The sequence below is a fragment of the Hyperolius riggenbachi genome, chromosome 4 (assembly GCF_040937935.1).
Source record: "Hyperolius riggenbachi isolate aHypRig1 chromosome 4, aHypRig1.pri, whole genome shotgun sequence".
NCBI classification, from domain to species: Eukaryota; Metazoa; Chordata; class Amphibia; order Anura; family Hyperoliidae; genus Hyperolius; species Hyperolius riggenbachi.
Genome location: NC_090649.1, coordinates 386,436,643 through 386,463,051, shown reverse-complemented (window position 1 = coordinate 386,463,051; position 26,409 = coordinate 386,436,643). Strand labels below are relative to the sequence as shown.

The 26,409-nt window shown below is 42.5% G+C and overlaps 1 protein-coding gene across 2 annotated transcripts in view; it reads right to left on the bottom strand.

The window, feature by feature from the left end:
- Positions 1-26,409, bottom strand: part of CRIM1 (cysteine rich transmembrane BMP regulator 1) — a 982,593-nt gene that overhangs the window by 144,162 nt on the left and 812,022 nt on the right. For both annotated transcript variants that reach the window (XM_068232129.1, XM_068232130.1), the window contains exon 10: positions 380-501. In XM_068232129.1, coding sequence (XP_068088230.1) covers positions 380-501 — 122 coding nt within the window. The remainder of the gene's footprint in view (positions 1-379; positions 502-26,409) is intronic.

Here is a 26,409-nt window from a genome sequence, read left to right as displayed (position 1 = left end):
ATGAAGGGAACTCTGTGAAATCTCCTATAGCATTGCACGTGGAAGAACCATTTTTTGAATTTATTTATCATTAAGAGTAAAGTAGAAAGGAATAGGCTGACAATTTGTCCATTTGGCTCAGTTATATACTCATTAAAAAGTCATTGTCGACTCCATGATGGGTTACTTCATTAGGCTGCAGTAATTAAAAATGAAATTGCTACAACCGGGAAACAAAGCACTAATAAATAGGGTTATACTGTCGGAAAATGACATTTAGTAGCACTGAAGAGGCTGTAAAACTGTCTCTGACATTGGAGGCTTTCTACAAACTCTGATGGGGTTTATAGATGGGGACAGAAGGACACATGATGTGACTTAGGTGGTGCCCTCCACTTACCTCTACACTTGCAGATAAAGCATCCATTACGGTCTTGTTCAAAGCCCATCGGACAGATCTTTCCACATGGGACTTCGGGACACTTCTTACAGCGGCAGATTTCACATCCATGCTTGTTTTTCCTAGATAGACAATAGGAGAACATGATTAGCAAACAAAGTGACCGACACAAAAACCTCCTACTACAGTATATACATTCCGTGAAACTCTACTTTAGGCTAGGTTTCCATTTGTGCGGCGGCATGCGTCTTGCGAGACGCGATGCCGGCACAGCTGTTGCCTCTCGCAGCTGAATCCCTCTAGCCGTGCTATGCGCGGCTATGGGATTCGGACAGCTACGCACAAAATTATGCTGCAGGGCCTCAGATTTTTCTTCGGCCACGAATTCGGATGGCTCTCATAGACTTCTATAGGCTGCTAAAATTCATTCGAATTCGTGGGCGGGGAATCGGCCTGGATTCGCAGCAGTGGAAACCCGGCCTTAATGTAAAAATTATATAATGCATATAAAGTAGTTGCCATAAATGCCATTTTGTAATTTAATACTATTAAAATTACCTTTCGATTACAATCGGCAAAAAAACCCACGCTGAGCAAAACGGAAGCAGGAAATTTGGGTGTCGGAGGCGCCATGGAAGTTTGGGCACCCCCATAGGCACCTATACAAATTTGGGCACCAGAGGCACTCGACAAAATAGTGGGTGCCCACTATACAAACTGCAGCTACAAATAGGCGGAGGGGGGTGTTGGTGTTAGGGGGTTAGGGTTAGGCATTGGCGGGGTGGTTAGGGCTAGGCATCGCCGTGGGGATAGTTAGGGTTAGGCATTGGCGGGGCGGTTAGGGTTAGGCATCAGCACGGGGATGGTTAGGGTTAAGCATTGGCAGGGAGGGGTAGGAAGGGATCGGTGGGGGTTGGTTAGTGTTAGGCACCGGGAGTAAATGGGGGGGTGTTGGTTGGGGATCGGTAGGGGGTTGGTTAGGCATTGTCAGGGGGGAGGTCATATATAGACCTGCTCAGGTTGGCAGGCCAGTATGCATATCGGAGGACAACCTCTGTATACATGTTTAATCAGATATCCATATCAATACAATGGAACTTTCTTTTCTTTTGGGGAAGGGTAGGGGATCCCAGGATATTCATTTCGTTCCAACCTATGACATACCCACCATTGTATGTACATTGGCATGCTAACAAGTAGTGCCATCTTTGGGGCTGGTCTCCACTGAAAAGATACATGCTGCAATGAGCATACATTGCCAGCATCACTTCAGTTTTACCTCGTCCTGCAAACACTAACTTAATTGCTGGAGTGTAGTCATGAACTCAAACCAGAGATTCAAAATAAAGTGAGCCAAGCCCTCAGCTTGCTTGTTGGTTATTGAAGAGTCAGTCGCATTGAAAAGCAGTTGTAAGGTGTATGACTGAGTTTGACTTTAACACGGAGAGTCTAATACTCCTTCAGGAAGCTCATTCTATAGAACTACAGGCTGTTTGACATGCAGTTTCAATGAAGTTAACCCCCAATGTATCCATTTACATCATATTCTCTATTTGGCTAGTGGTTGTTGTACTTTAGTTTTTACTTTGATCGATTAAAGTTCTATAAAAGACTCTCATATAGACAGACTGCCTGGCATAATGATGTAGGAAGTCCGCGAAGATGAAATTTATCAATAAGTAAAGGTGGGATCCTCTGTATTAAATGTACTTTTCTCCATTGTTTCTCTGCTTTTTCCCAGAGTGAACAATTTTACTATTGGAACATAAACAATTTTTACAGTGTGCCGGCATCACAAAGAACAGCTGATTAAAACAGTTTATATATCTAATACAGCGGCTGGGAACACTGTATTTATAGAGCTTGTGAGTCATGTTAGGTTTTAAGTCTACAGGGAAATGCTCGGGGGGGTTAAATCTGGGGTAGAGGAAGAATATAACAGTATGATTATCTGGCCATCAGGGAGCTCCTGAAAAGGACAGAAGATTTCAGGAGATTAAACTTTTGACTAAATAAACTTTGCAAAGAACTTGGTCCCGTGGAATAACAAACCACAGGCTGAGAAGAGCATCTTTGTAAATCTCTGAGCACCAATTATGTTATGATATTTCAAGGGCGAGGATTTAGTGGAGCTGTATTGCTTGACTGTACATCGATTGTGGCTGTTGCCGTATAATACTGCAATTACACTGCAATTCTCATTACCTCTGCTAACATCAGGACCCTTTAGTGGAGGCACAAAGATGTAGATAACTATGAGGACAACAAATGACTGTATAAACAGAATGTGTGTATGGACATTTACAAAACACAAGCTTGGTTTGTTATTCTTCTATTGATCTGGGTAAAATGTTCTCACTTGTATGACCGTTACTAAAGCCCAGACTTGCCTACTGCACTATAATGACTTGTTTGTGTCTTAGAAACAGACAATGAAATGCTTCAATAGATAAAATATAAATTATATATGAGCGGCCAGTAGACTTCCAGCCATCACTGTACTACCGATTCCAGAATTCCCTGACAGCCAGTATGGAAAGCTAGAATTTACAGCAGCACAACAGATGGAGGGTCAAAGGGTGTCTACAGAAGCTCTGTACCTCTTAGAGGCTTGGCAGTATCTACGTGCATACTCACCCTGACCATAGCAACCAAGCCATCAAACTACGGATGGACAGATGCATCAATCTTCGACTTCAGGATGACAGATTAGAAAATGAAGCTAAACATCACATATCGGGATAATGTAATCTGATCCCTATTGATTTTATGAGTTTTATATGGACAGGAAGTAAAACAGTACACAGCTGTAACACAGACAACTCTAAGAATTGTCTTTCTCTAGAGAGGTAAAGAGTTAAAAACCCATGTCATGCTTTGTACCACCTGGGTAAATATCAACTACTTCCTGTTTGCTATCACAGGTCTCATATAATGAAAGGAAAGTTTCACAACATGGGCAGACACAAACTGCCAATGTTCTAACCTTCCTGCACTAATACTAGAACTAATACGTTTAGGGTGGAACTGGGCTTCATCTGGAGTAAATGAAAAGCCACAAAGAGCTGAGAAATACTGACAAATATTTACAAACAGAGTGTAGCTGTTAAGCTATGTACACATGGGGTACAAAAGTGGCTAGTCGCTAGCGCACAGGGGACGTGCGCGCGACAGCCCGGCGACAGCTCCGCCCGTGCGACAGCTGTCTACACGTCTCTACCCAAAGGAAGCTGTCGCCGAAGGTCCCCTGCCGGAAGCTCCATACATTGTGTATGGAGTTGCTGTCGCTAGTCCGCATACACACGGCAGACTAGCGACAGTTGCGGCGACAGCTGTTGCCGGCGATTGAACAAGTCCGGGGCGCGCGCGTCATACACACGGGTGACCTGTCGCCGCAACACGCGCATGCCACGTAGTTGCACCGACTGCCGTACCCCGTGTGTATGAGCCATTACAAGTTGCTTTGGCCAGTCACTGGTCTAATGACATAGAAGAGACATAAAAAAGAAAATGAGATGAGAGGATGTTTATCACTAACTTATGGAAAGTGACCATTAACCTTAATGTTATCCATCTGGTTACCCATCACTATAAGCGTTGCCTTGTGCATTTAAGCAATGGGTATGGTGTGCTGACGTGCAGGAACATCAGAAGTGCATAGTCTGCTCTGTCTGATATTCATACTATTTGTTCTGGGCAGCAGTGTGAAGTGCTGCCACTGCTGCAAGCATTTTTCGGCAAAGCGCTGACCCATTCTCTGTAGTGAATGGGATCAGCAGCGCAATGCACGGCAGGGCAGATGGTGTGCAATTACACGTGTTATGTTCCGATCACATGGCCATCTGCGTTTCACAATGTGAATAAGGCCAAACTGCTTTCATTTATCTCACAAGCAATCTATGCAGAGCAGGCAGCTGCAAGGTACTGGGGACCTAAGAACTGGTGAAGCTTAGATTTTATTTCACTATTCTAAAATAATGTCAACATTCTTTTTTTTTACTTATTTAAATGTTGTATTAAATCATCTATAATATAATGTTCTATGTAAAAAAATGTGCCTGAACTTGTGCTTTAAAATAAATGGTTACACAATTCAGGCAATAATTCAAGCATGCACACGTATGGACCCAATACACACTGTAAACACACTGCAATGTCAATGTTACTGAAATATTTTATGCTTTATCTTTGTTCATACCTGCATCAGAAAACAGGCACGTTTAATGTCAATAGGAAAACATACCATTTACTCCCTAGGCATTCCATCAGATGATTGTCTAGCAAATGTTGTCTGCAATGTCTCATGGCGGCCTGTTCTCCCAGAATGCCGTTGAGCATCGTAATAGACTTACATTAGAAAGCAATGTAAGTCAGTCAGCAACAAATGAAAGTCAGTCGAGTTGAAAGTCAGGACCTTGTGGTGTAATCAATAGGCGTTCATTAACAGAATTCTTTGAAACAGATGTAGAAGGTGTTTATCAAGTGATGGAAACTAAACTCAATGTATGGAACTATGTGCCTTGAGCTTCGGTGTTCATTTGTCAAGAAATTGCCTTTTGAACTCCCACCAAGCAAAAAAATATGCAGAATAATTTTGATAGTACTTTTTTAACTACTTCTTGGTGCTTTTTCAATTTTAAAATGTGTAAAAGCTACTGTAAAGAGAGGATGAAAAGTCCTCTCATAGGATAAAACTCAGGAGAAAAAGTTAATTGCATATGGGCCTAAGTGCAATACTCCTCAAAATCTAATGTGAACAAATTCCTGCTCAGTGCTGCAAAATCATAATTATGTGCAGTTCAGCTAATTGAGTTAGTGTGAACATAAGCATTCCACACACACTAGACTGATTTCAGCTGACCAACGCGGTGGTTTGGGGCCTTCTCAGCCAAGAATGTAGTTTGTGTAAAAGTGATCCCCGAGGTTGCCAAAAGACCGGCCATTTCATTAAAGGACAACTATTGATTAACATGGTTTTTTTTTAAACTGGGATGGGACTAGCTTTTATATGTGTTTTTACCTACCGCGGTATATATCATCTTGCTTATCTCTTCCTTTAATGCTATCAAATTCCTTTCATGGAAGGTTGTCGAACCAGTGCCTCGGACCAGTGAATCGTGAGGGCGGGGGATACATTTCTCTCCATCTGTTAACCCTGTGTGTTCTTAATATCTTTAGCAGATGACAGGTCGTACTAGCTTAAACTGCAGCTGTAGTTTTTTTTTTTTATCTCTGAATGAGCCATCCAGGCTTTGAGGGTTAGCTGTCTGATGAGAATAATACTAGCTCTGACATCTGCAAAGCTAGCAGGGTGAAATGTATCTATATGCAGCATAAATATACATCCTCTTTTGTGTGTTAAACCTGACACCAAGGCAGGATTTTTCTTTGCTGTAATCTTTGAGAGATGCAAAGACCAGCACTAGCCGTATTGTCACTTTTCTCACAAAGCAAAGACTCCCCTTTGCTAATAAATCATTCCAATGCAGCTAAAACCTACAAACAATGAATTACAGCTTTTACCTCTGATATTTAACATGCAAAGTAGGAAAATGCTCACACAGCTACTTAAGACATCATTTGTATATTATAGAGGCGCGTGGCATAGTACCAGACCTGTTTTTGTATATGCTCCTCCTTTTTGCCTGAGGAAGCATGTCACTCCCACGAAACAAATTGTATTTTACTGGAGGAAGTAAATAAATTGTTTTGCTGAAAACTGATCGGCATTTTCTTGTGTCTGCTCGGAGGAGGTAAGTCCACCACTACCACCTCCCTTTTAAACATTTACATCTTTTTATCCTTCTGGCGCCTCTGTATCCATACTACATAATTTGTATATTGTAATTTTAGAACACTTGATTATTGATAGTTGTCCTTCAACGCCGGTCTATGGTGGAAGCGTGGCTCTCTGGGGACCACCTAACGCCAATTGGCGGCAAAGTGCAGAGGGTGGGATTAGCAGGGAACGCGCGCTCCCTGTGGATAAACAAAGCGGGGAACCGTGATCAGCCTGCTAGTCGAGTTCGAACTGGTAGGGTGAAATAAAGAAATGAAAAAAAGGTAAAATAAGTGTACAGTGCTGCAATCTAGCACAGCGCTGTACAAAGGACAACCTCGTCACTTAACTGTCCCCAGGAGTGGCTCAAAATTGAATCCCTATGTGGCCCGGTCACTAGGGGGGTATAAACCTGTGGTCCTCAAGAGTTTAAGTAAGGACCAAGCTTATCCTACCTGCCAGTAGCTGCTTTGTTCTGAGACAAACCATCATCTCCCCCCCCCCCCCCCCCCCATGCAACAGGACATGTCAGCTGTAGCCAAGGGATAGGTCTGTATGAGCTTGCGTCCAGAAATGTTGCCCTTGACATCTGATCCCTAGGGGGCGACAGTGAATGCCCATGTGTATTAAGTTTTTGTCTTTGGTTTGATCCAGCTCAATAAAGCTGTTCCACAGGCCTGCAGGAGAAAGTAATGTATTATTCAAGCATCTGCCATTGTGTTAACATAACTCTTAAAGTGAACTTGGGTGACCAGTGTGTAGATTCTGATAGGATTTAAAGTCTTAAGACACAACTAAAGCTGGGTCTGTGAGACTCATTACAGTGATTTACCTGTCACAGACTGAAAGTGAATTTCACTAAGGGTATCTTGAGACACTTGGACTAGATAAGATCTTAATTTCCACAATAAGTAGCAAGACGACAGCAAAAAGGCAGCAACAGAATGAAAACCATTCTTAGTTTGATCCACTGTGGCTAGATTTGATTTCCCATGTGAAGATCTAGCAGCTGTAACTGCAATACTACAGACAGCACAAGACAATATAAATTCTTCGAACAAAAAGCTGTTCGCACACACACAGAATCAAAATCTCTGCATGTCGTTAGAAGACCAACCATGATTCTAATTATTGTTCAATTCTACAAACAACAATTCACATTTTACAATCTCAAGAGAAGATATTGAAGGCAAGATTATCTGTAAGCATATGGATCTCTCATAGAATTTTAGGAAAGGAAGTAACTGCGACAGTTTGGACTCTGAATTATTAATACAATGAATTTTATAGGCTATCGGTCACAAAAGGCTAATGAAATAAGGGATATGGAAATGGTTGACTCACAAAGACATAAACGCTGTAATAGCTAAGTGGTTACTGAGTTTGTATTGCGTTCATTGCCAGGATTAGAGCTCTTCCTCTGAGACACAGACACGCTATAGAGGAATCAGGCTTGGGAGAGACCGTAACATGTAAACATCTGCTCTCAAACACTTGCCTCAGTTATCACTGCACAAATCCATGCCGTTACACTAACACTATGGACAAGTGTACAGCTGCAGAGCAGAAATGACCAACAGGATAATAGACAACACTCAAATATTTAAAGCATGCTTACTTTAGTATATGTCAATCATAAGGAAGTGATTCCAAATAAACATACTGTAAAAAAAACAACACAAAACAAAGTAGCATCAGTTGGACACCTTTCTATGGGCTTGATTCACTAAGACAAATAGCACAGCATGCCTAATCAAAGTTAACACGCCTTATCAGAGTAGCAAAGTGAGCGCTACAAACCCACAGGGGCTCAGGACAGGACGAGTGGAGCTCTCGTCATTGCCAATTAGCAGGCATAAGTTCGCTATGCTACTCTGATAAGGCGTGCTAACTTTGATAAGGCGTGCTATTTGTCTTAGTGAATCAAGCCCATAGTGTTCTGGAAGACAGTTAATTTATCTGGCAGGTCACAAGCACCGTTCATCTGCAATACCATGCAACCGAATGCCAGAGTTTGGTAACACCAAGCGTGCCACTGTGACACGCGGTGGCGTTACCTAGTGGTAAAAAGCCATCTCATGCTGTGTCTGTGGTCAGGTGTAACTCTATGGGGGGGGGGGGGCACCTGTCCATTAACCGCCTTCAGCTGCCTGCAGAAAAGAGTTGGCAATGATTCAAATAGAAGCACCCATATGCTTTTTTTGCTGCAGCAGAGAAAATCAGTTGACATTGTTTATCGTTGGGTTTAGAGACCTAGGGGATAGAAGGTAACTGCGAATGCCGCCGACTCCAGACGCTACAGGAAGCATCCAGGAAAACACAATCAACCATGGCACTTGAGTAAACAATGGCAAACGACAGTAAACAATGTGAGATGAACACTCTTATTCTTCTCAATTATGACATGGTGAATAAACATCGGCAATCATTCATCTGAACAGGCCCTTGCAGAATTAGTTCTTCAGTTCTATTCCTTAAAGGGAATGTCCAGATGCGTGTAGATACAGGTAGTCCACCCTCCTACAGCCAACAGTATAATAATTGAAATACATTGGGCAGATGTTAATTGTGTCATTTGTCGTTCACGGAGCAGTACAAAACTTGAAGCTGCAGCAAGGATCAGATGTCTGGTGAAGGGACGTTGTGGCAATGATAGTAAATGATGGATACAAGGTACATATTAATTGTTTCCCACATCTAACAACTGGATGACCAAGATCCGAGGAGAAAAAAAAACAGCACTGTATATTGATGGTAAATGGTGATGAAATGCTGACCCATGCTTTAGGGATGGTTGTGTCATGTCAGTTTGACTGAGACAAAGTTTAAATGAGATAGAGAAGTTTCAGCAAGGCTATAACATGATTTACATTTGTATAATCAGTATTGGTTAACCAGACTGCTGGCTAGTGTACTGGTAACTGTATTACTACTTAGAATTGTTGGGTTTCTCTGTCTTCAGGACTAAGATGTGATCATACAACTTAATCTAATCCAGGTAAAGTAACAATATTTTGTTCTTTACTATAGAATATACTGGATAATTGGGAACTTTCAATGAAATATGTTTAAGAAAGTGAATTAGAACTTTAAAAATGAACTCAATTTTTTTCCCCTTAAATGGAACCTGAGGTGCGGGATATGTAGGCTGGCATACTTATTTCCATTTAAACAATGCAAATTGCCTTATTTGATATAATAATCTGAACATTTGTATAGCGCTTTTCTCCTGTTGGACTCAAAGCGCTCAAGAGCTGCAGCCACTGGGACGCACTCAGGAGGCCACCCTGCAGTATTAGGAAGTCTTGCCTTGAACTCCTTACTGAATAGGTACTGACCCTAGCCAGGATTGAACCCTGGTCTCCCATGTCAAAGGCAGTGCCCTTAACCAGTACTCTATTCGATATGACTTATCTCCTGAACCTGTATCGCAAATACTAATGCCACAGACCCTGAACAAGCATGCACATCAGGTGCTCTGACTGAAGTCCGGCTGGATTAGCCATATGCTTGTTTCAGGTGTGTGATTCATACTCTACTGAAGCCAGAAAGAACAGCAGGACTGCCAGGCAACTAGTATCGGTTAAAAGGAAATAATCATGGCAACCTCTATTTACCTTTCACCTCAGGTTTCCTTTAAACACATCTCTGCATCTTTCTACAAACCTAAGTAACAGCATATTAAAAGCTAATAGCATGTAGTAGCTGGCCAGTGCAGAAAAATATGTTGTCTCTTTTTCATTGGGCTGCCATCTTGTTTCTTACTGTGTGAAATCTGACAGCTGCTGCCAACGCCAAATGTTTTAACTTGAAACTGGGGGATATGCATAGCCATTGCTGGATATGCAAACCATGCCTAGGAAATGGAAAAAGCAACGAAATACCTGTACTCCATACCTGCCCTTCTTAAAGGGAACCTACACTGAGAAGGATGTGAATTTTTCCTTTTAAAATAATACCAGTTCCCTGACTCTCCTGCTGATCCTGTGTCTCTAATACTTTTAGCCACAGCCCCTGAACAGGCATGCAGATCAGGTGCTCTGACTGAAGTCAGACTGGATTAGCTGCATGCTTGTTTCAGGTGTGTGATTCAGCCACTACTGTAGCCAAAGAGATCAGCAAGACTATCAGGCAACTAGTATTGTTTAAAAGGAAACATCTATATCCTTCTCAGCTTAGGGTCCCTTTAAGTGGTGGCAAGATTCCCGGTTGTTGAGTTTGTGATGTTGTTACACCAGCAATAAATGAGCTGGTCCAAGAACGTCAGCTGAGTCTTTGCCTGCTGAATTAGGGTATCTAATGTTACTGCAGAGGACCAGTCCCTGTAAATAATTCATGCAACTTCTACTCTGACCGGTAGACCGCACTATAATTTTCTGCTAGCCTTGAGTTAAGCTGCAAAAATGGCCAGCCAAGCTGACTAAGTGCTGTTACGGGGAACACTTATAACTCTGGTGAGAGCGCTCTATTTCATTGCTAATGACTCCTTCCAGATAAGCTGGACCTCACTGTACCAGCATGCTGACTATTGTACAGCACAAGACTAGAAAAGCATAGAGAAACACAAGCCCCTCAACCTCTACTAGTATGCAAAGAGCTAGCAATATATTAATAAACAAAATAAAGGTTTTTTTTTTTTTTATCAAGAGCTACAGAGACCACCGATAAATTATAATAATAAATGGCTCATTCTTCAAGTGACTGTGAGCATTGTTATTAAAAGGGACCTGAACTCAGAACGCCCCCTCTGCTCTAAATGATACACAACAGCATTATAACCTTTAAGCAAAAAACATTTCTTTGTTACACCTGATACAAATCCTAAAATAAATCTGCACTGTTTCTACTTCGTGATTCATGGAAGCAGACATATTGTTTACCTCCTGTGCTTTCAAGTGGCCATATCTGCCATCTCTGCCATAGGGAGACATGTGACACAGGGGAGAGATCAGTTAACTTGTGATTAGACACAAATGAGGAGGAGTTACACAGGCTAAACTCTCTAACTAAATACAGGGTGCATTTCTCTATGTATTTCTTCAGACAGGTACACTTTAAAAATAAATAAATTAGAACACTAGCCCAACCGATAATTGTAAAATTGCTTATGTTCATACAGATAATATGCTCAATAGCTACAAACAGTACATCATTAACTAATGTAGTGTTCTAATACCTTCCTGCTGTAATATATCCTTGTAGTAGTAATTCGTTATCCCTACACAGAGACAGATTAACAAGGTAGCAGCAGGAGCTCGGTTAATTTGCCCGGTTCTATGACACAAGGCACTAAACAATATTTGTGGAAATTCATCAGGTTTTGTGAGTACAAAGAGTATAATCTGCCATAAAAATGTACTCTGTTTGGACAGGCTCACAGCAATTTTCAGCTCGAGACTAACGAGGCTCTTAATTTGGTACTGCCCTTAAAATAAAAATGTCTGCCTTTCTTGGGTTAATAAGCTGTCTCCTCAGAACACGGTACAGTCCTATCCTGGAAGAGACACTTCCATAAAACTACTGGTATGTGACAGCTCCAGAAGTGATAAAGAACTTTACACTGCATTGAGCAGACAATATAACTCGATCATCCGTGCCAGTGCTAGAACTGAAATATAGTACACACTGTATTTGATTCATATAAATACTCATATTCCAAAGGAACACTCAATAAAAGACATCTAGCAGACATCAAAGTATCATATCTTCCTTACAGATCTCACTTTCTTCAAAATGATAGTTACTATCTCTTGCTGAAAGCCCACAGAGAACACACAGCTACTGAATGGCTTTGTTGCACCTCACTCAGATTCCTAGATACCATTTCTAAAAACCCACTTTTTTCACTTGTATGTGTATTTAAAGTGGAAGGCTTACGAAAACTAAATATCTAAAATCAATGTTATAACTAAGTAAGACACGTTTACACATTGCAGCGAGGGTTACAGCAACGTGGATAGTGGGCGATAAAGAAGAGCATCTGAGCCCACTTGTGTGCTGTGCCACAGTATGTTATGTGCTGTACACTGCTGTAATCATTTTAACCCACAGAGCAGTGGTGCCCCATTTCTGCCTCATTTACATAGGAGGCTGAAGGTGGTGGATGCACCAGCCAGGCATTTGCTGGCACTTGGCATAGGCAGTGGAGAGGCACCATCATAGGTAGTCCCATCTGACTGAGAAGTGATATGATTGGAGTGACCATGCCGAGTGTCAAAGGATATCACACATGGGGATGTAAACAATTGGCTACAATATTTGGCTACATTAAATTAGAATGGTCAGGATGTGTGTGTGTGGGTCTGAACTGCCCAACTATTTTAAACAATAATATACATATATATTACATGGAATTGAAGATGAAGATTTCCATAAATTGTCATGCCAGTAAGGAAGTGTGTACATAAACGGTACATACCTTCCACACACTGGGCTTGATTCACAAACGGATGCTAATAACAGGGTTGCTCGTAAACTACGCCAGTGCGAATATACGTCTCGAAGTCCCCAACTACGCATCGTAGTTCATAGACGAAATTTAAAAACATCGCGTACGTATTTACGCAGTCGTAGTACCGCCATTTAAAGCTTCGCCCGATACGCGTAGTTGACGTATGTATTACGAAGTCAACTACGCGTACGGTAACTGCGTCTATAGGGATCATTGCGCATGCGCAGAAATATTATTGCCTTCTATACGTATACAATTCCGCATATATTAGTTCACCCATGCGCATATTTAGCGGATTATTGCGGACATTTTTCTGCATAAGGGCATAAGCGTCGGCATATACTACGCTTCGCACTATGCGTAGCTTCCATATTTTAACGCGTAGTCTACGAAATGCAAACGTAGCGAAGTTTCTGATTTCGAAACCGTAGTTTGCGAAGCGTAATTAGTTCCAGCGTAGCGAAGTTGGCTGACTACGACCATCCCTACTAACTTAGTTAGCACGCCTAAAAGACCCTTAGCATGCCTAAAGCCCTTTAGGACGCGCAAAGTTTTGCGCAAAGTTTAAGCACTGCGTGGTGCGCGCGAAGCGTCGCACTGGGTGCCCCCTAAACCATCGCACCAGATGTGCCCGATACGTCACACAATGCAATGTTTTGGGCGCACCCGGTGCAATGTTTTAGGAGCACCCAGTGCGACGTTTTAGTCACATCCAGTGCGCCCTTTTGCACACACCGCGCAACGCTAAACTTTGCGCGCGATCCACAAAAGCTTTGGGCGTGCTAACTGCTTAGCACCCTAGTTAGCACGCCCAAAGCTTTTAGGCGTGCTAACTGCTTTAGCACCATTTTGTGAATCGAGCCCACTGTATTGGGACTTGTGATTGCTCTTCCTACAAATTTCCTCAACACAATTTTGGCTATGGATAATCTCAGTATGACGTAACGAATGACCTACTTTGTTCCACAGTATCTGTCTTTGTCGGATGACTGTAGACAGAAACAAAATGTTCCTGCTCTCTCTATTGTTTCTTATTTTTTCCTTTTATTTAGTTAAGAAAGATGACAAAGAGATGGAGAAGAAATGAATGCAGAGATATACAGGTCATAAGCTTATTCATTTTTATCTTGTGGTATGTTTTTATTAATTGTTACATTATTACATATTAGTGGTCTTTCTTTTGTCTCGGTGGACAGAGAGAAAAGTTCAACAGATTCAATCTATTCCTATGTCACTTAAAGAACAACTGTAACGGGAGGGATACAGAGACTGCCATATTTATTTCCTTTTAAGCAATACCAGTTGCCTGGCTGTCCTGTTGATCCTCTGCCTCTAATACTTTTAGTCATAGTCCCTGAACAAGCATACATAGATCAGATGTTTCTGACATTATTGTGGGATCTCACATCATTAGCCACATGCTTGTTTCTGGTGCTAGTCAAACACTACTGCAGCCAAATAGATCAGCAGCGCTGCCAGGCAACAGATACTGTTCAAATGGGAATAAATATGGCAGCCTGCATACTACCCCAAAAGACAGATGCAGTCCACTAGCCTCAGGCATATATAGCAATATACTGTGGGGAGTCCTAATTAGGCAAAGAGGTCCATCATTCCTCTGTGTACAGTCCACATCAAAAATAATGCCATCCAGAACTTGACCCAAAAATAGCGGATGTTTCTCCAAATAGTGTTTATTCCATACTGCGGAGGTACAACATAGAAATAGCACAACGTTTCGGGCAGAAGCCCTTTCTCAAGTGCTTACACTTCTGGTACCTAATCACACAACATATAGACTCAGTACAACACGCCACACCCAGCAATTGGGGGGCGGGCACTTGCTTGAAATATAATTAACCCTTACAAGGGAAGAAAGCAGCAATACCTGTTAAAGGAAACATCTCAGACTTAAGTCCTCATTCAGGCCACTAGGGGATTGAGTCCCCAATCGCTCCATCCACCAGGCTTCACGTTTAAGGAGGGTATTGGTATGGGACCTGCCCTCTTGGGGTTGCACCACTTTCAGTATCTGCCATTTAAACTGATTGGCATCCATACCACTCTCACTTCACTTGTCCTTTAAATTTGAGTACAATGCAACTTCCGAAGGAAAAGCAGAATAGAGAGGCATTCTTCTATGATGAGATAACACCTTGGACAAACCCCCCACATCCCAAAACATTCAATAATTTTTAATTAAAAAGTATAGATATATGCAATCATGGTAGCACATATTTTTAGCTCAGTGCCTCTTTAGTATATAAGCGCCATATGGCAGCCTCTGAATATTCAGCCTCTGAATATCACTTCTACAGCTACACATATGCATGTATTTACATTTTTGTTATGAATATTTGTAGCAATGTACTAGAATTGGGCAAATATTCAACAATCCGTGTCTGCTCTTGCTGCCTGGGATCAATCACATCTAATTGAATTCCTGATTGACTGCAATGGCTGACTGCATTTTTGAACTTCTGTACTTTGTCAGTAATTAACCCCAGTGCCTATGTGAAGTGGAACAATAAGAAGAATTATTTCACTCTAATGGAAAACATTACATTTCAAAGGCCTTAGTACAAAGAAAAGAAATAAGGAAAGGCCATCATAATTAACAGCGTGGCTCGAAGATGAATTAGTCCTTAATTAAAGCAATAATTATGTATGTGTTTTATGTATAAAGTAGTAAATGTATCTCTTATTTATTCCTTTATTTAAAAAGAATCTCTGTGTTTATGGATGTGAAGTTGCTTGCATTGCTGAATTTTTACAGCCTGCCACTGCACATTACTGATCATAAACTGAAGCCTACCATTATTAAGATACCCATTGCAGTTGTTGATGTCCCACTCTGCGTGCTCCCCTACAGCTATACTGATATCAGCACAGTGTAGAGGCTGGGGGATGATATGAATCTAAGTGTCCTATCACCTTACTCTGATGGCAGTTTAGTTATAAACGTATACAGGTAGTCCCCGACTTACGAATGACCCGCCGATACAAACGGCATGGATTCTGTGTTTCCATGGGAACAACTCAAAGAATTTTTTACATATTGGACTTGCAGTTTTTGAGACAATCGATTTTAAAAAATTCAAAGAAAAAATGGCTTTTAAACTTGTATAAGCAGCTGCAGAGGTGACACAGAGGGGGACACTGGAAGCAAAGGGGGGGGGGGGGGCACAGAGGAGGTACAAGGGACAGAGATGGCACAATGTTCTGACTTAAGAACAGATTCAGGTTAAGGATGAACCTACAGTCCCTATCTCGTTTGTTAACCGGGGACTACCTGTACACACAAAGTGAGGACCTGTCCATTTTTGCTATTCCATCCCAAGCCGCAGTACACTGAGCCAACACCAGTCAGTACATGTACCAGCGACGCAGAAATCTGGCTTGGCAAAATGGACTAGTTCAATAACACTTAAAGCACATTGAATAACTGAAAACTGATGGCAAGCCAGCACACTAAGCAGCCTCAGTACTATGTCGACAGTTAATTTCTTACAATAGTGGCATATGGAATCTCTGTGGACCTTGCATATGGCTATACTTGGTGCAAACGAACAATCATGCCCTCTCTTGGTCTCAGGAGTTTAGGAGTTTCCCATTTAGGAAAATGAACCTTGCAACACACGTTGGCAAGGTTATTTACATAAAACAAAATTAAGATCAGAATATCGAGAACAAATGTCTAGTAGTTAGACAATGTATACCCAACTCTGGTTCATTTGATTATGGAGAACAGTGACAGCAAGGTTGTCTAGTCTACAGCCCTGGGGCCAAGCTGTAGAACATATTTAATTTTCCTGTTCCAAAACCATGACAATTTGCAAAACCAGCAATACATTACCAATTCCATTCTACCACTATCAAAGCAGAAAACTTCACAAATTGTTTATGAGCAACAAAGCGCGGTCACACATTTGGGTCGCTGTGACTGTGCCCTGACGTGGGACCGTTATTCAGGTGCTTCAGGTGCATAACAAGCAACACACGTGCATAAAGCATTTACAAAAATATGATGAAGCTTGTATTTTGCTTAATTTATGTCTTTATGACTATAAATAGAAATGTAAAAGCATTCACTGTTAGGACAGCACAACCTCATTCACTTGCCAGCACTAATTGCACATTTCATGCCAAAAGAATGGGTAGTTAAAGTTGCACTGTGTCTGCTCTCAAAAAGTTGCCAGCTGGGCTTCTCCAGGGCTACATAACTCGCAGAAAAAAACGTTCTAAAGCCGTGTTCTCCACCAGTGGCAAAAGTTTAAGGTAAAGCTCATGCTGAAGATAGCATTTTAAATGTTAAAGTTTATGAAAGAAAGTACAGTGTGGGTTTGAAGGAAGCAACAAGTACAGTATGAAAGAAGGCTTGAAAGCTTCTACTCTCTAAAGAGAACATGTCAGCATGGATCAGGTTTGCTGAGTTGCATCAAAAGAAAACCACACAACTTCAGACCAAACTGGAGATATCTGGCCATAATGGAAAAAACTTATATTGCATATCAGCACCTGCACAGTTTATCAGCACAAAAACATCATATCAACTGCCAAGCACAGTGGAGAAGGGGGTGATTATTTGGGTTTACTTTGCAGCTACAGGACCTGGTCGACCTCTTAATTTTTCACACTTTTCTTCTCCATTTTGGCTTCATTTTCCTTAAATAAACAATGGCTCAATGACATCTATTGTGTGTTGTTTTCCAGCTGTGATTAGAATTAAATCATGCTTGAACCGGCTAAGGACCAGATGACTTTCTGCTATGTTCTCATACCTAAAACCGTAGAATTGTAAGAGCGTCTACTTACTCTTCTCTTACCTTTCTATATACAAATTTTACACACAGTGCGGTATCAACATCTTTGTGAAGAAATGCTGAAATTTGGGATGTAGCCTCCCTGGCGTTCTATTTCCCCAGGATTTCCGTGCAAGAAGTGGTTCAATTAATTTCCAATCATTTTAAACTTCTTTTTTTTTTTGCAATCATTTTTTTTTTATTTGGTCGGGATCCCCCTTCTGGGGGGGGGGGGGGGTGTCCCTGTTCTTTTCAGGCTGTTGGTGGCCTTTGGGGACCCCCCTTCTGGGCAGGGAGGGGGGCCCTGTCCTTTGCAGGCTGTGGGGTGTCCCCATTCTATGCTGGCTAGTAGTGGCCGGTGGGTACCCCCCTTCTGGGCGGGGGGGGGGGTGTCCCCGTCCTTTGCGGGCTGTGGGTGGCCTTTCCCTCCCTCTTCCCATCCCCCGTGCAAGCCCCCCCTTCCCCCTGAACCCCTTCCCTCGGTGTGAGTCCTGTTCTACTCACCCAGGCTGTCTCCAGCGGCGGCGGCGCAGAATCCCTTCTTCCTCCATCCCCGAAGTCTCATGCTCTGTGTAATTACCGCTACGAGGCTTGGTGACGTCACTGAGCCTCGTAGCAGTAACGTCACAGGCCGGGACTTCGGCGTTAGAGAAAGAAGGGATTCTGCTGGCGCCGCTGGAGACAGCCTGGTGAGTAGAACAGGACTCACACCGAGGGAAGGGGTTCAGGGGGAAGGGGGGGCTTGCATGGGGGATGGGAGGGGGGAGGGAAAGGCCACCCACAGCCCGCAAAGGATGGGGACACCCCCCCCCCCCTCCGCCCAGAAGGGGGGTCCCCGCCGGCCACCCACAGCCTGCAAAGGACCAGGACACCCTCCCGCCCAGAAGGGGGGTCCCCGCCGGCCACTACCAGCCAGCATAGAACGGGACACCCCCCCCCCCCCCTTGCTGCACAGAGGGGATCCCCGCCGGCCACTACCAGCCCGCATAGGGAATCCCCCTGCACAGAGTGGACACCCGTCCGCACACATAGGGGGAATCCTTGCACGCAGCACATTCTCTGCCCCGCCAGCTGCACAGGGATTCCCCAGGGTGGCTGGATGCTTGTTCTGTATGCTGGGGGTAGCACAGATCGCTACCCACAGCGTGCTGACAGGCATCCAGCCATCCTGGGGAAGTGCAGCCGGCGGTGCAGAGAAACAGGAAATCTCCCTGGCGGGATTGACGAGCTCAGCTCGTCCAAAACACTTTCAGCAAGTTTTTGCTGGACGAGCTGAGCTCGTCCAGAACGCTAGGGAGGTTAATTTAAGTAATAAATAGTTTTTATGATGAAAAAAAAATACTTAAAAAGTGACCTAGAGATAAGGAGTAAAACTAAAATATTTAATAAAGCATAATTTTTGTTACTTTGCATAGCGTTTATGTAGGTACACAAATTTAGGTTGTTTCAAAAATTTGCAATAGTTCAACTGCAATGTCACCGTAGATACTTCTGTCGCTGTAAACAATCTCTTACTCGCTCAGAGATCCCGAGGCCTGAGGGGATGATCTCCTCTGTGGCACAAGTCCTTATTCACTGTTCTTCTGCAGATAGATTTTCTTTTTTTTTTTTATCCTGGTCATTTTTATGATGCAGAATGAGGCCAAGACTGCTCCTAGATTGTCCTTGGTTATGATTATTCTGTATTTATCATCAGCGAGGGCTCTTTTCCTCTATGATATGCAATTGTATTTCAAACCAATTTTCACTATGGGATTGCGATACTATGCTAGGTGTAGTAGAGCTCAATCGCAGCCAAAACACGGCAGGACGACAATTGCACTCGGGCCAAAATTGCAACGCAATCGGATCGCACTAATGGAAATGGCCGCTGCCATTTCCATTAGTTTTACTGTACCCTGCATTTTGCGATCCGTTAGCTATCCACATCAGATCACAAAACGCAGGGTAACGGAAAAAGGCCCTAAGGAAGCCATCATATTCAACTAAATCACCAAATATAATTGTAGAAGCTTAACATGAAACGTGCAGGAAACCTTTATCATGCTTCACTATTGTCAGCTGGCAGATAAAACTGCATTGTGTTATAGCAAAACATTTGAAATATTAACTAATCTGCCTAGATTAGCAGCTGCCATTTTCTGCTTCCCATTCCTTGTGCTTCCCGACTTAGGTGAGCTGTTAGGCTTGGTTTCATTTCCAGCTTGGAAGAATGCCTTTTTCTTTGCTTCTTTTGTAGGAAGTGATGGACTCGAGTCGAACTATGGCTGACCAGAAGACATTTTTTGTGTTTTTTATTGACCTGATGAAGCGGGAAATGACAAAACAACATGTTGTATTGCCCTACTTTTGTGCAATAATGTCATGAAAATTCAATTGAGTTATATTGCTTTGATATCTATGGATGAGGTAAGACAACATTTTTGGGTTCCTCCATCTACCAAATGTTACTTATCACAACTCTGTTGGGATGTTGTATTTAAGCCTATTTCTTTTCCCTAGTACCCACCTAACTACTGGAAGAGCGACCTTCGGGGACCCTAGCAAGCCAGAACGGGGGCGAAAATTCCTCCATAAGCCTTATTGGTTGTTATAATTCTTATGCAACCAGAACTTGAACTGGAAGTGGTTCTCCTTACATACATATATTGCTCTGGTGTTTCAACAAATTCCACTACTGGCTCCTAGTGTCTTATCTCTTTTGTGTCTCCTTGGTCTTCGGCTTGCATTGGCCCACCTTTCCACAAATCTATTTCTTGGAAGGTTTATATTTACCTGAGTCATGTTACAGACAGAAAATATGAAGGACACCTTTTTATGTACAAAAAGATGCTTCTTCAGTTTTACAGGGCAATTTACTTAGTTCTGATAGGTAAAAGAGATAGCTAAGTAGTCCAGGTAAGTCCAGGTAGTACAGGTAATCCACTTACTCCAGGCAAAAGTGCAACTAACTGATATTCACTATTGAGATTCTACTGATGCTTCCATGAAGGCCGCAAAGACTGCTTGTGATCATATTTCTCTGGGCTCAAGTGGTTTTTTGTCAGTTCTGAACAGATTACAGTGCTGGATATTTTCCAGTTTAAAAGGTAAACAAGCTGGATTTACTGCTATTCTGCTTCACTCTGTAATCATCTACCGTTTTTCTGGTATTCAGTACTCCATGTTTTTTTTTGTTTTGTTATTCTGCAAAAGAGCTAGATCAGCAAACTTCTACTTGGTGTAGGATTTTGTTACTCCACACATCTACAGCAGCCTCACTTTCATAGCTTAAGCTTGCTTGGTGAAATTTGCCTTCTCAACGTAATTCACTCATACTCATTATTACAAATTATTTTGGTTCAGCATATAAATTAGTTTTTTTTTCAACTGGAAAATGGTCTAATATGTTGTCGTCCTTCTTTAAAGAAAATTTGTAATGAAAAAAACTCCCCTGGGGGGTACTCACCTCGGGTGGGGGAAGCCTCCGAATCCTATTGAGGCTTCCCCCGTCCTCCTCGGTCCCACGGCCCCTGCGCAGTAGAGCGGACCCGCCGGAGATCGGCTATTTTCGCCTATCTCCGTCAAAAGAGCTGCAACAGCACCCCCGCTGGAGCCCTAAACGGTAAATATTGCACAGGCTGTCGGATTTGTCACCTGTGCATTCCGGGGGCTGCAGCGAGACCGCCGTGGGACACAGGAGGACAGGGGAAGCCTCAATAGGGTCTAAAGGCTTCCCCCTACTGAGGTGAGTACCCCCCAGGGGAACTTTTTTTCAGTACATGTTTTCTTTAAGAGGAACCTGAAGTGAAAGGTATACGGAGGCTGCCATATGTATTTCCTTTTAAACAATACCATTTGTCTGGCTGTTCTGCTGATCTCTTTAGCTGCAGTAGTGTCACCATCGCCATTTCAGATGTGAAAGAGCCCACAAAAACACAGCGTTAGATGTGAAAGGTAAAATGAACGTCTACGGACTTTGAAAAACGCACAGAATGGCGGTTGTGTCAAAACGGCCAAAATCATCCCTGATGTGAATGGGGCCTAAGACGGTGAGTGACTGAGGCTAGAATTCAGCTGTAAGGCTCTTTCAGTGTAACTACTTGTAAAGATTAAACAATGTTATAGATGCTTGGTTACATATAAAAGGTGTTAAAGTACCTGGTAAGTATTCACAGACTTGTGTGCCTCATTAAAAAAGTGAGGAAACGAGTCCTTAGGTGTGATGCGCACATCGTGAAGCCAAAGGTGGAACAAATGATTATCACTGAACAGCAAATGAAGTACAGGAAATAGAATCAGACAACCTAAAAGCATGAGTTAATTGCACGAAATAAAAAAATTAATGCAGTACAACAAGGTATATAACCTTACGATACAGCAACCAGAGGGACAGTTATTCACTATCACTGTTTTACCTGATGGTTATGTCATACATTGAGATTGGTAGCTGTAACTATCTCCAGCTGCAGTAAAATGCAGTTGCTAATAACTACAGCATGACAAAACAGTGGCACAGACATGTTTTGCAGCCAGCGGAAAATCCTTGCTTTGGATATCAGTGCATTATATAGCGTTGTACAAGAAACCAGAACCCCCTTTGTGCAGATTTAATGGCCACTGAGCAGGTAGGCACAAGAAGTTGCTAAGATGAAACAAGAAGTAATTGTTAAGGAAGCTATGTTTTAAGTGAACAAGTGTGTGTGTAGGGAGGAGGAAGACGTGTATGTGTGTGTTGTGTGTGTGTGTGCGTGTGTGTGTGCGTGTGACAGTGTGTGTGTGACAGTGTGTGTGACAGTGTGTGTGTGTGTGTGACAGTGTGTGTGTGACAGTGTGTGTGTGTGTGTGTGTGTGTGTGTGTGAGAGTGTGTGTGTGAGAGTGTGTGTGTGTGTGTGTGAGAGTGTGTGTGTGTGTGTGTGTGAGAGTGTGTGTGTGTGAGTGTGTGTGTGAGTGTGTGTGTGTGAGTGTGTGTGTGAGTGTGTGTGTGAGTGTGAGTGTGTGTGTGTGTGTGTGTAGGAGGTAGAAGTGGAGAGAGCAACTGACCATGCATGGCTTATTAGGTTCAAACTGAGCCATCAATTGACCACTGCTAAAAAGAGAAGACAATATTTACTTAAAGGGAACCAGAGACGAAACACCCTTGTGTATTGTACCATATATATCAATAAGAACATTAGAGAAAACACTTACCATGCTCTCTGTTTCATCCTCACTGTCTGTTATCAGCTGTGATAAGAATCCCGGACTGAGCATTCAGTCTGGCTTTGCAGGGAATAATTATAGCTGAGTCATTATAGCAGAGCCACAAGGGGGCAGGCTTGGGCTTAAAAAGACACCAGAGAAGACAAACTCAGCTATAATCTTTCCGTAGCAAAGCCAGACTGAGTGCTCAGTGGGGGATTTTATCAGAGGTGATAACAGTCAGATGAAAAAGAGAACAATGAAACAAAGAGCAGATTAGGTGTTTACTGTCATGTTCCCACTGATTTATAAGGTAAAATACAAGAGGGTGCTTCATCTCTGGTTCTCTTTAACAGGGAGCTTCTGTGTGCAAGCTAAACTGATAGAAAGCTGTAGATTTTTCTTTTTTCTTTCTTGTTAAAAACTTTATGTATGAAAATATAAAGCACAATGCTAATAATTGAGAGCCACAAGGGGGCAGGCTTGGGCTTAAAAAGACACCAGAGAAGACAAACTCAGCTATAATCTTTCCGTAGCAAAGCCAGACTGAGTGCTCAGTCGGGGATTTTATCAGAGGTGATAACAGTCAGATGAAAAAGAGAACAATGAAACAAAGAGCAGATTAGGTGTTTACTGTCATGTTCCCACTGATTTATAAGGTAAAATACAAGAGGGTGCTTCATCTCTGGTTCTCTTTAACTGCATTGAGACTACAATATTTAATCAATCTCCATGCTGTCACATAATGGCTGTGAGAGCTCGGAACACACTACACATGATCCAGAGGATCCGAAACACTTGCAGCCATGTGTGAGAATCAGTTTTGTGAGTGGTTCATATTCCTGCACAAAATACAAAACAATTCTCCAGTGAGCATTTACCAGTGACGTAAGCAGAACACTTGATAACCTTCTAGTTAACCTCCTGAGCGGTATGGACGAGCTCAGCTCGTCCATCACCGCCGGAGGCTGCCGCTCAGGCCCTGCTGGGCCGATTTTCTTCAAATAAAAAGCAGCACACGCAGCCGGCACTTTGCCAGCCGCGTGTGCTGCCTGATCGCCGCCGCTCTGCGGCGATCCGCCGCGAGCAGCGGCGAAAGAGGGTCCCCCCAGCCGCCTGAGCCCAGCGTAGCCGGAACAAAAAGTTCCGGCCAGCGCTAAGGGCTGGATCAGAGGCGGCTGACGTCAGGACGTCGGCTGACGTCCATGACGTCACTCCGCTCGTCGCTATGGCGACGATCTAAGCAAAACAAGGAAGGCCGCTCATTGCGGCCTTCCTTGTTTATTCTGGGCGCCGGAGGCGATCGGAAGAACGCCTCCGGAGCGCCCTCTAGTGGGCTTTCATGCAGCCAACTTTCAGTTGGCTGCATGAAATAGTTTTTTTTTTATTAAAAAAAAAACCTCCCGCAGCCTCCCTGGCGATCTTAATAGAACGCCGGGGAGGTTAAAGGCTGTGAACCAGGGAACACAGCAGACTTGTGAGCTTATCAATGGTGGATTAAGATGAAATGGGGCTCTAGGCAAGGTAGTAAGCTTTGGCTCATCCTGATTATCCTTTTGGCAATCTGAGATGGGAGACGGGACAGAGAAAGTGGCAGTTGGGCCCCTTGACCCCCACTAGGCCCCAGGCACCTGCCTAGGTTGCCTTGTGGATGATCCTGCTCTGGACCCCTTTCCCTCTCAGGAGTGTGAGAGAAGAGTTTAAATCACAAAACTGGCAAGGGCTATGACAGTAAAACTTTTTTTTTCTTGCACTTACAATAACAATCTAGCTAAAATTTCTAAAGTTATTGAGCTCATTTAATTTTCTTCGTGGTAATTAATTATATCAGTGAAGTCTCATACAGTATTCAACAAAACAATTTTTTTTATCAGTGGAACGATTACACCATTTTTGTTACAAAGTGATACAACACATCTCACTGACAAACAAAGTCACTCTGTAACTCAACTGTATTACAAATGTAAGTTTCCCTTTCATCCTGCGGTTAGCTGTGATGTTTCTAGTCATGTCAAGTAGCTTAAAACTTTCCTTGCACCCATACCAACTGTCCACTATTTATTGTGGCAAAAGACAAGGTTGCCCTTCACTGCCTTATATTTTTGCAGTGGTGACAGACTGATAAACAAGGAATAGGATGTCAAATCATTTTATACAAAAAGCTTGAGACTAGCCGCTTACACTGCCACAATACCATGTTATACAGATGCGATGATATTTTATCTTCATGAGGTAGATTTATTTATTGTTATTTCATTTATGTAGGAGTATTTTTACTATTTGGCCACTAGATGTCACTCCACTTTATTCCTTTGTACTGTGAACAGTGCACAGAAAGTAATGTGTATATGTTTTTACTTTCACTTTGTCAATGACCATCTTATTGATGCCCGTGTTTATTGATTACAGGCACCTGTTCCCATTCACCGATCAGTGTAATAACTAACAGGTGGCGACAACAACGTACACAACGGTGAGCGTGTGCATGCAGCAGGCGAACACGGTGGAGTATGTATATCTACGCCCCTGAGGCTAAGTAGATATACTGTACTGAGACCAGTAACAGGTTAAAATACATTTTCTTGATGAGGTGTAAAAATATCACCTAGGAGAAAACTTAGGAGAATAGTGAATTGACTGAGGACCCTGGTCTCCTAGAATGTTTTGGTAGTAGAATTCTGCATAGCTATACAGTCTAGGCTAAACATCAATGGGAGGGCGGGGTTACACTCCAATATACACCTACATACAGATATAGGAAGCGTTTCTGATGCTGAAACCAGGATAATCCTTAAAGAGACTCTGTAACAAAATGTTGAGCCTTATTTCTTCTATCCTATAAGTTCCTATAGCTGTTCTAATGTGCTCTGTCTAACTGCACCCTTTTCTAGATGCACAGTGGCTGTATTATCTCTGTTATATGATCTAATCTTCTCTCCTCTGTCAGGTCTGCCGGGCTCAGGCTGGAATGTGCTGTGCTGCTTGTGATTGGATAGAAGCTATACACACCCTCTCCAGGCCCCCTGCACACTCTGTATGACTCACACACTGAGCTACTCTCAGCCTATGATTTGCTATGTCTTTTGTTTGTAAACACTGCATAAAAATGGCAATTACAAGCCAGGATTGCAGCAAGAAGTGGCAGAAAAAGCACAGAGGGGCCCAGGAGAACATAATGAATAGAATGGTATGCTTTTTACTGTAAGAATTTTACAGTACAGATTCTCTTTAATAATTTACTACATTACAATGCTACGATGCCTCTGTACAGATTTGGTCCTGTGACTTCACCCAGCTTGGCTAAGGGGATTAACAGTAGGTTCTCATGGATGGCTTGGCATCATCATGCTGTCCGGATTGCAAAGAAACGTCCACAGGGCTTACTGACAAAACTGCAGCCTGCAAGCCGGGATGCCTCTGCTAAAGGGACCAGTAAAAGGATTCCTGACCACATGCTTTATAAATAATTAATTTGATATCGGCTATTACACCCAAATAAATACAGGCTCACCAAGTGAGTGTGTCTAAACATTAAATATGTTGGTGCCTGCAATTAATCTTTAATAAAGATTAAATGAAAATCAATAATATTAAAATACCCATTACTTTTTATTGTACGTAAGCCACAAGCCATGCAAGATAAAATGAAATGGAGAGTAACATTTCCAATACACTATTCACTATTAAGTATATATAGTTGTATAAAGTCAAAGTGCTGATTTATAATAATCGGGAGTCATTAGGTATTATGATTGTAATTAATTTGTAGTGGTCATATCATGTTAACTGTATTTTGAATATACTCCCATTAGGAAATAGTCTCAATTTTGTGTTGGT